This window comes from Nematolebias whitei, chromosome 1 (genome assembly GCF_014905685.2).
Source record: "Nematolebias whitei isolate Nwh7 chromosome 1, NemWhi1, whole genome shotgun sequence".
NCBI lineage: Eukaryota > Metazoa > Chordata > Actinopteri > Cyprinodontiformes > Rivulidae > Nematolebias > Nematolebias whitei.
In genome coordinates this window covers 73,686,937-73,696,657 of record NC_056498.1, presented here as the reverse complement: position 1 = coordinate 73,696,657, position 9,721 = coordinate 73,686,937, and the positions used below count along the sequence as shown (strand labels likewise).

General features: G+C 38.0%; 1 protein-coding gene across 1 annotated transcript in view; it reads right to left on the bottom strand.

Annotated features, from left to right (window-relative positions):
- LOC119420076 (dual specificity protein phosphatase 19-like) overlaps nucleotides 1-7,629 on the bottom strand; it is a 42,788-nt gene extending 35,159 nt beyond the window's left edge. Inside the window, exon 1 of the mRNA XM_037687451.1 lies at nucleotides 7,407-7,629. Coding sequence (XP_037543379.1) covers nucleotides 7,407-7,629 — 223 coding nt within the window. The remainder of the gene's footprint in view (nucleotides 1-7,406) is intronic.
- Between the last annotated feature and the right edge of the window lie 2,092 nt (nucleotides 7,630-9,721).

The following is a 9,721-nucleotide window of genomic DNA, read 5'->3' as shown; positions in this document are numbered from 1 at the left end:
TATATATATATATGCATATATATATATATATATACATATATGTGCATATATATATATATATATATATATATATAAATATATATATATATACCTGTATATATATATATATGCATATATATATATATATATATATATGTGTGTGTATATGTACATTTATATATACAAATATATTTAAATGGTACCATTTTACAATAAGGCTCCCCTTATAGATGGCTAATAAATAGTTTATAGATATGTTATTGATTCCTCTAAGAACAATTTATAAATCATTAATAACTACTTGTTATGCATTAATTAAGGGTAACAGAGACAAAACTGACCAGTTTCTTGACAAATAGTGAGCCAAATCTGTTCACCTATATATTTAATCTAGAGTTGTTATATTAAACATTTCAGACTAAGTTTTGTTTCTCTGTCACTCTTAACTAATGCATAATAAACAGTTATTAATGATTTATAAAGTTTTTATAAAGGAATTAATAACTATAAACTATTTATTAGCCATCTATAAGGGGAGCCTTATTGCAAAGTGGTACCGTTTAGCTATATATCTGTCTGTGTGTGTATCTAGTTTTTATATGGCTTTAATTTATAGTTTAAGTTATAGTTTCTTCAAATGATTGGGGGTGTCCAAGCTTTGATGGCCAAGGCCACCATTGGCCACCCCCTGGCAGAGCCAAGGGGTGGCCAATGGTGAGCTGGTATTGCATAAAACTGCTCCCTCAACTTGCCAGGACCGGTTACTCTGTGCTGCCTTGGACAAGCAAAAAATAAAAATCTACCTCTGTTCTTCTCCACAGTGTCTCCTCCCCACTTGGATTTCTTGCTCAAAAAACATTTAAGTTTACTTCATTCCCTGTTCAAGTCCAGTCCAGAAATACACTCATCTTCAAAACTACAAACATTCACTGTTCAAAATCCCTCAGCAACAGGGGACATTGATGTGCCACTTGTTATTTGTAACCTTTATATTCTTTGAAATATTTCCTTTTTCAACTAATACCTCGAGAAAAACACAGAGGTATTTGATTATATCAAAAACATTGTTTCTGAAATTTACGTCAGGATACGTGTGCCACCTTTTTACTTCTTGAGGCCATTTTACTGGCTCGCTCGATAACCTTCATTACCTACTGATGGAATACATTTAGCTTTAGCTACAATTTTACTATACCACTATGCACATTTAAGCTTTTAGTTATTGTTTTGATACATTCAAGTTTTAGTGAAAAATTTGCTAAATTTTAGCAACGATTTTGATCAATTTAGCTTTTAGCTTCAATTTTTTTAATTTTAGCTTTTAGCTTAATTTTTGCTAGATAAAATTTAGCTAGTGTTTTGCTATTGTAGCTTCTGTTGTGCTTGTTGTTACTTTACCCTCCCATTAAATTCATTCTTTAACCAATTTCTGGAATTCAGCACTCAGCATTTTCACTGCACATTTGCAAAAAATGCCATTTCTGCAACTTGATTTTTTTGTTTATGTTTGTTTGTTCTCTGTCTCGCATCACAGAGAAACCCCCTCCATCCATCTGTCCAACGGTGCAGAAGTTAATACTTCAGTGTGCTGGTGTTTTAATTTCTTTAAGAGGGCTGAGTCTGCTTCAAACCTTTCAAATGAAAACTGCTGTGCATTAGCTCTGAGCGATCTAATGGCAGGAATCCAACATATATTACAACGCTACGCCAGGAGGAACAAACCTGGCAACTCTGGAACCTGTCATCCAGTTCATTTTATAGCCAGGCCTGTTTGCAGGCCTATCAACTACAAAACAAAGACTTTTACTGCCTGCACTCGTGAAAGGCATGTTACCTGTTATAATAGCCCTGATACTGTCTGTTTCTGTGTGTTTTATTGAAACTGTCAGAAAGTGACCAGTTGATGCATGTCTACAATTGAATACCTTTAGGAGTCCAGTTGATTCAAGGCAGCCATCACTGCTGAGCAACTTTCTCTAAGTGCAGAAGATGCTGGCGGCCATATTTCCGTTTTCTTGTGATCTCTCACAAGCTGCAGTGGGCCGATGTGTGTTGTGTCCATCCATGGGCAGAAGCTATCTGTCAGCTTCTCCCTCTGACTCCCATGGCTTCTTTGTCCTTTTGCTTTTTCAGTTTTTTTAAGATGTTCTAACCAGGGGTGTCAAACTCACTTACAAAAGGGGGCCAATATTAAAACCTTTTTCAAACTAAGGGCCAATTTCAGAAACTACATTAACTCAAATCAGATACCCGACATCTTTTCTTGGTTGCAGGTTCCTCAACAAGAGTTTGATTGACCTCATTTGATGTTCTCTGTTGTGCTTTCGACATCATAATCAAAGATTACTGAAAAAATTCAAGAGATAGCAGTATTTTATGTTTCACATCATCTTGGGGGCCAGATAAGATGCCAACGAGGGCCACATTTGACCCCCGGGACTTGAGTTTGGCACATATGATCTAACCCTTCTCTCCTCCAGCTGTGTCTGAGCACATTGCCCTGTCCCTGCGAGATCATTTTACAAAGGGCTTGTCTACCGTTTGCTCTTGTTAACACTTATTCATTGGCTATGGTATCTTAAGTATTCTTCTGAGGAACCTCATTTCTGCAGCGTTTACAATGTGAACAGCTGTTTGGTTCATGGTCCGAGCTTAATTTGCATATTTCACAACAGGGTTGATGCAACACTCCAGCACACGCTCTCTGCTCTTCAAGGAGAGGCGTACGTTTGTTAGGAGGTCCGTGGATACTCGTGGTTCTGGTCTTGATTTCTTTCTGAGATGTTTTGTCCGTTGTTACTAGGGAACTCAAATATTTGAATCTACTGACTTGAGTCTCTCAGATGATGTTACACACAAGTGTTTCTGTTTGCTTGATGTTGATGCTCAGGTGTTTTTTTATTTTTTTTATTTACAGATATTAAGCCAAAATTTGGTGTATAAGTAGCTGAAAGTCATTTATTTATGGACTATCTTTATTTGATACATTGTTTTTGTTGTATTTATTCAGGTTATTTTTCAAAGCTTGTGCTTTGTGAGCAAAGCCACACATATGCTGCTACAGTCTATTAGTATCAATTAGATTTTTGGGAAAGAGAAAGAGTTTTACACAGTGATCTATAAATGAGTGTATGCAGATAGGAGTCACCTCTGTCACGCTAAACAGATGTAATATTTTTATTGATCCCTGCTGAGAAATTCACTTTCACATTCTCTCTGGCAGTGAGGTCAAGGCGCAGCGTTTGTGACAGGAGTGAGCAGCACTTCAGAACTGGTTGGTCATTCAGCGTCGAGCTCAGGGACACTTCGGGGGCGACGGATACGTGCTGACATGCGGAGACGTCAACCCGTGTCCTTCAGCTGCTGGACAGGTCAAAGCTCTGCCCGAGACAAATTCAAAACTAATGATATTGATTTATTCCTGATTAGGAATTTATTTATTTAATATACAAACAATGACCTTTGTGGAGTGGAAGATTGAGTGTTTGATAAATCCTCATGAGCAACAGTGTGGTGGTCGGAGCATGCTAAGTGTTTTTAATTGACACACCACTGGTGAGCAAACAAAAACAAGTGGGAAACCTCATGATTCTCTTTACAACCACAGTATAGTGGTCAGGGACGAAACTAACCAGCAACTGGTTAAACACTAAGGGCCTCTTCTCTTCAAGTCTACAGCAGAACGTGAAGCTCTACTGCTTGTTTGTTTCTAGAATTAAAGGCTGTAAAGAATGTGTATCACCTGCTGTCTTTCATGACCCAGTTTTAAATCAAGATGGCTACCACAGCCATTTGATCATTAACTTTATCTCATTATTTGTAAATCTGAGAGGGTTATAGCCATTTTTGTACTAGATCATGTTAATTAGCTGTGGCTGTCATCTTGAACTGAAATGACAACAAAAGTCAATCTTTTGTAAATCCAGTTATTACTTTGTTGCAATAAAATCTAATGGTTCATAAGATATTTTGCTAATAGACAGTGTTAATTGTAGCAGTTAGTGCAAAACCTTAAAAATATTGCACAGTGGGTAGCTCTTCAAGTTTGTGTTTGGAAGATAGGTGTCACATCAGTTATATGTGAAGGGGATACATCCCCCTTACATTAAAAAAATATTAATATGGGAACCCCACACACACACACACACACACACACACTTACCATGAAATATTAGTTCACCCAGTGCTGTTTCTATTTCTTTGTGAATCCATTCCACTTGATTATAGGAGAATACTCAAACCACTAAAAGTCCACTCTGGGTTTTTTCTGGTTACCAACAACAACTCACCTCACAGTGTGCAGTGTTTCAGCAGTCACTTGGCTTGGCAGGACGCTCATATCTTCAGAGGGTTTGTTGACGGCGTGGAGGGAGGAGAGAGAGACACTTCTGTGTTGCGCACTAGCTTAGTGCTACATTAGTGCCTGCAGTTGTTGACCGGGTGGGGGATAAGGATGCATGAGAGAAGCGGAACGCTACGTCTGTAGCATCTTGACTAGCGTGTCTATATTGCACACCGCTAGTTTAGTGCTATGTTAGTGTCAGCAGCTTTCGACCGGGGTGGGGGCGTTAGGATGCATGAGAGAAGCGGTGCATGCTCTATTCACACAAGGAGAGCTGTTGGTCAGGTTACTTCTTGTTGCTCTCTAAAATAGTTATTGAATAAAGTGTTTACATATATAGGTAAACACAAATGTTTAACAACTTGTATTTTAACGGGTTGTTAAACATGGCATCTACTTTATTCCAAATGACACCCCCACCAGTGTGTCTATAATCTGTCCTTGTTTAACACAAACTAAGGCAAAATGAAAAACTGTGAAAAATTGTCCTTCAGTCTGAGAATGGCTTTTAGCAAAAGATTTGAAGTTCATAACTTATTCACGAGCAAGAAAAACATTCTTTCTCATTTTTCCAGATTTGCGATTTGCACTTACTTCACTCCAAAATCAGAACATAAAATGCTCAGATATACAGCAAAAAAATTCCAAAAGGTGTGTCTCTGATGCAGCTGACATCTGTTAACAGGTTAAATGGTGAAAGTCAGGTATTTATAGAATGAGTTCAGGAGAAAGCCTTTGCTTTTTAAAAGAATATGACAGCATGACTTATATAGGTTTGTAAAGTTAAGTCTGTGTGACCTTGTTCATACTTGACATTAACATTCTTCCTGGGTGTTAAATACAGCTGTGAAATCTCTCATTGCACAATGAAAATGTCTTCACTTACTCTGGAGGTGGTCTAGCATATGTTTGGTAGTCTGAACCATAACCATATTACTTTAATAGACCAAGTGTCCTATCTTCATCTGTTAGGGGAATTAAAGCCAGCTGGAATTAGTTTACAGACATTCCATATTACTGTATATTTTTGGAACCAGGGTCTGTGCACTAGCAATGTGGCCCACAAATGCACAATCACAGTTTCTATGACCTCTTCTTTTCTTTCTCTTTCATTCTCTTCATTTGTTAGCGTCTCAAAGTACTCTTTCCATCTTGCCATAATATGTCCTTGCTTGTTAGAACATTGCCATTCCTATCTTTAACAAGTCTAACCTGCTGCACATCCTTTCCAGCCTGATCCCTCTGTCCTTCTCACCCTCTTTAGTGTCCAGCCTCCCATACAACTCATCATACACCTTCTGCTTTGCCTTTGCCACCTCCCTCTTTGCTCTACGTCCCATCATATTCGTGTCTCTTCTCTTCAGTCCTCTCACTGCCATATTTCTTCTTGTCTAACCACTTTCTTTGAATTGCTTCCTGCACTTCACTATTTCACCACCAGGTTTCCTTATCATCCATTCTCTGTCCAGATGACACACCAAGTACATTCTTACTAGAGTTGCATTCAGGCTCAAAAAAATCAGATCCAACCCGGCCCCAGCTCGTAGCCATAATTTCTGAACCCTAACACGACCTGACAAATTAACAGTAATTAAAGGTCCAAACTAGAAAAAAAACAAAAACATTTTTAATAAAGCTTTGACTGCTTATATAATTATTAACGGTCAGCGGACGTGCATGGCTGAATAAAAGGGGCAGAAGATCGGAGTGAGCTGAAGGGGTGTTGGTCCTTTCATGGCCATCAAACTACATTAAATCCTTCTCTGACATGTCTGCTTTGGGATCTCAACTGTTTGGGTTGTCGGCTGCGCACATCCGCTGAGTGCAGAGGCTGAATGAACCCTGTATCCCTGTATTCACTGGTTAACTGGTCATCATTAACTTCACGCAGACTCTCTCACTGGTACATTTTCATCTTTAAATCACTTCTTGGTCTGTTTTCTTCATACATCTCCTCCTACATGTCTCTGCCTGAGTGCAGCTACAGCGTGCGCTCTCAGGACATTATTACCTGCAGTGTTCCCTCATTGAGGACTGAACTAGACAAAAGGGCCTTCTCCTACTCCGCTCCTGTTTCCTGAAATATTTTGCAAAAAGATCTGAAGCTCTCGACCTTGACCTCTCTAAGTGGCTTTAAATATCTGCTAAGTTCCTGGCAAAAACCAATGAAGACATGTTCCTGTTTTTAGTTTTCTATATCGCCTTATAATCTAGATGTTTTTTTGTTACATTTCCTTTTGATTGTCCTTTTGGTTGCCATTTTATTTTAACATTTTTTTTTTTTAATTATTTGTTTGCATCCTTTATGATTGCCTGTTATTGTCTTTGTTGTCCACTGTTGTCATCACTCTTTGTTAAAATCAGGTCTCTCTTGCAAATGAGTCCCCGAGGTTCAATGGGATTTACCTGTTTAAATAAAGGTTGAATGAATGTTGCCATATAATTGGAATGTAAGGCAAGCCATGTTGCTATATAACTGGATCGCAGCTGATCTGCTGACACAATCAAAAGCTCGACACTGACCCAGCCCGCCCATCCAACACATTATTACGGCTCGGCCCGAGTTTGGGTCGGTCCGGGCCAGGCTTCAGGCCCCGGTTAGAAACAGTCATTCTACACACAACCTGTTGTCTGGCAACACTCTCCCCTGCCACAACCTTACAGCCCCCAATCTCCCTCAAGTTTATTATTTTACACATTTTAAGTATTTTTGTATGAGGTTAAGTGTGGTTCATTTTCCTCATTTGGATTTAAACCATAAATTCTCAAACTCATGAAAACACATTGTGTATAAATGCCTTCTGAGATCAGAAAAACAAATGGTCTTTTCTGTGTGTATAAAGGTGAGTTTCAGTACTTTGTAGTATGATAATGGGAACTGAAAAAGTTTGCACGGCGTTAAGGACAATCTCACCACAGGTTGAAATTGTGCCAATATTTAAGTACATTTTGCTTTGCTACATCCCCACACGTGCGTGGAACTTTTTGGTGCATAATGCACCATTGTTACATGAGGCCCCTGGTTAGTGTAGAGATGCTGGCAGTAAAATTAGGTGAATGACTGTGTTAAAGAAAAAAATATTACCCAGCAGCAGGAAGGGTCTGACCACACCGACTTGGAGGTCCAGACTCGTATCTTCAACAAATCCACATCCACCTCCCTCCTCCAGCTCCTCGACCTGATCCTCTCCTCCTCCATCACTTCTCCTCTCCAACAGTTTCTTGCCTGTCACTGTGGTCACACGGGTGCATTGTTTCTTTAGGCGGTTTTTGGAGAAGACTTGGATTTCCTGCGCCAGCGAATGCATCACACCAGTCTCCAAAAGCGGCTAAAAGAAAACATCCAATTAGTTATTTATTAATCTAAATATTTAACATCTGAGTGAAGTCATGAAAACTTTATTATCACACCAAAGAAAAGAGGACAACAAATGTTTTGTGTGTGTTCTTTTGTCTATTTGTTAGCAAAATATATGAACCAGAGAACAGATTTTAATAAAACTCGAAGTATGAATGAATGAATGTACATCTACAACTGAATAACTTTGAGTCAAACCAATATAAAATGGCTGCCACAGCTAATTAACGACAAAAAATCAATCTTATTTACAGATACTGTGCTAAATCTGAGTAGCAGAGAGTCATTCTTAACACATTCTCTGAGAGCTAATTGATAGCAAAAATATATCTCAAGATATTGAATGAGATCTCATAAATCAGTTAAAAGCTTTGATCCAACTGGCTACAGCTTTCTTTCTTTTCATCATACGGTGATCTTAGTTTAAAACTCAGATTTGAAAGATGATGGGTGACACGCATTCATCAAAGAATTCAGGATTTTAATTGGTTTTTAAAAATCACATTTTAATGGTTTTGCACTTCAACACACACTTTGTCATTAACCTGCTGTCCATGCAGCTAGTTTAAATGTGATAACAAAACGTAAAACATTGAGTTTCAAAAATAAACCATTAACTTGTGCAGTGTCTGTAAATTATGATGAATTCTAAACAGATCAGTTTTATACTTGACATTGTCCGAAATACAGATTTAAAACAAAACCCCACAGAGAACCACATCAGCACCCTTCAACATAAAATTATTTAAAAAGTGTGAATTAAGGAGAGCAGTAATGATGTTGACAAAACTGTTGAGTCTAATTAAAAAAGGTTGTCAGCTCAATCATCCAGGTAGATAACAACAAAACAGGTTAAATTGTGTCATCTGGACAAGTGTCTTTAAGTTGTTTCATGTCCCATCCAGAGGACTTCCTCAGTCTACAATGGGACAGATCTGGTTGGCAGGCCGTAGACTGAGGAAGTCCTCTGGATGGGGAACAAAACATTTCTCACTTAAAGAAACTGGTCCAGATGACACGATTGACCCTTTTGAGTTGTTGAATCTGATGTTTTATCAACAAAGTGGTGTGACTGAGGCGTTATAGTAAAGTCAGTTATACAAGTTCATTATCACAGATTTGTTTTGAAGCTACGTGGGATTAAATAATTGAAATTACTAATTACTAAATGAGTACTAATTAATAATTACTAATAATGACTAATTACTAAATAATTGAAATCTGTCCATAAACCATAATACTGTTCCAAACGCCTGGAAAACAACTTTTGTTCTACCTTTACTGAAGGGAGAAGACCCCACTATACTGAACAACTATTGACTAATCTCTAAACTCTGTATTCTTGCTAAGGTTTTAGAAAAATGATAAATACTCAAGTCAGGAAGTATTTGGATTCTTTTAACATCTTACCTCCACATCAATCTGGTTTCAGGAAACAACACAGCACAACAACTGCTTCGCTGAAGGTTTTTAATGACATTGCTGAAGCACTGGATGCTAAGGATTATTGTGCTGCACTTTTCTTAGACCTGTCTAAAGCTTTTGACACTGTGGATCATAACATCTTTTGTCATAAACTCTCAGAAATTGGATTCTCAGAACACACCATTGGTTGGTTCTCTAACTATCTTTCAGATCGGAGGCAATGTGTTCAACATAATGGTAATTCCTCCGTTATTTAACAGTTAACAATGGTGTACCACAAGGCTCAGTCTTAGGACCCACACTTTTAACAATCTACATAAATGATGTAGGTCAGATAATTCCTGATGCATCCTCACATTTCTATGCTGATGACACAGTTGTTTATTGCTGAGTAAAACAGTTGCTAAGGTTTTCCAGCTCTTACAGTCTACTGCATTTGACATCATCCAGTCAGATTTGTTCTGTCTCAAACTGGTACTAAATGCTGATAAAACCAAAGGGATATTGTTTTCAAACAGGATGTCAGCTCCAACAGTTCTTCCTTATATTTTATCTTCAAATGGTGTCTATTGACTTTGTCGATTGTTATAAATAGTTGGTTATATTAATATATGTAT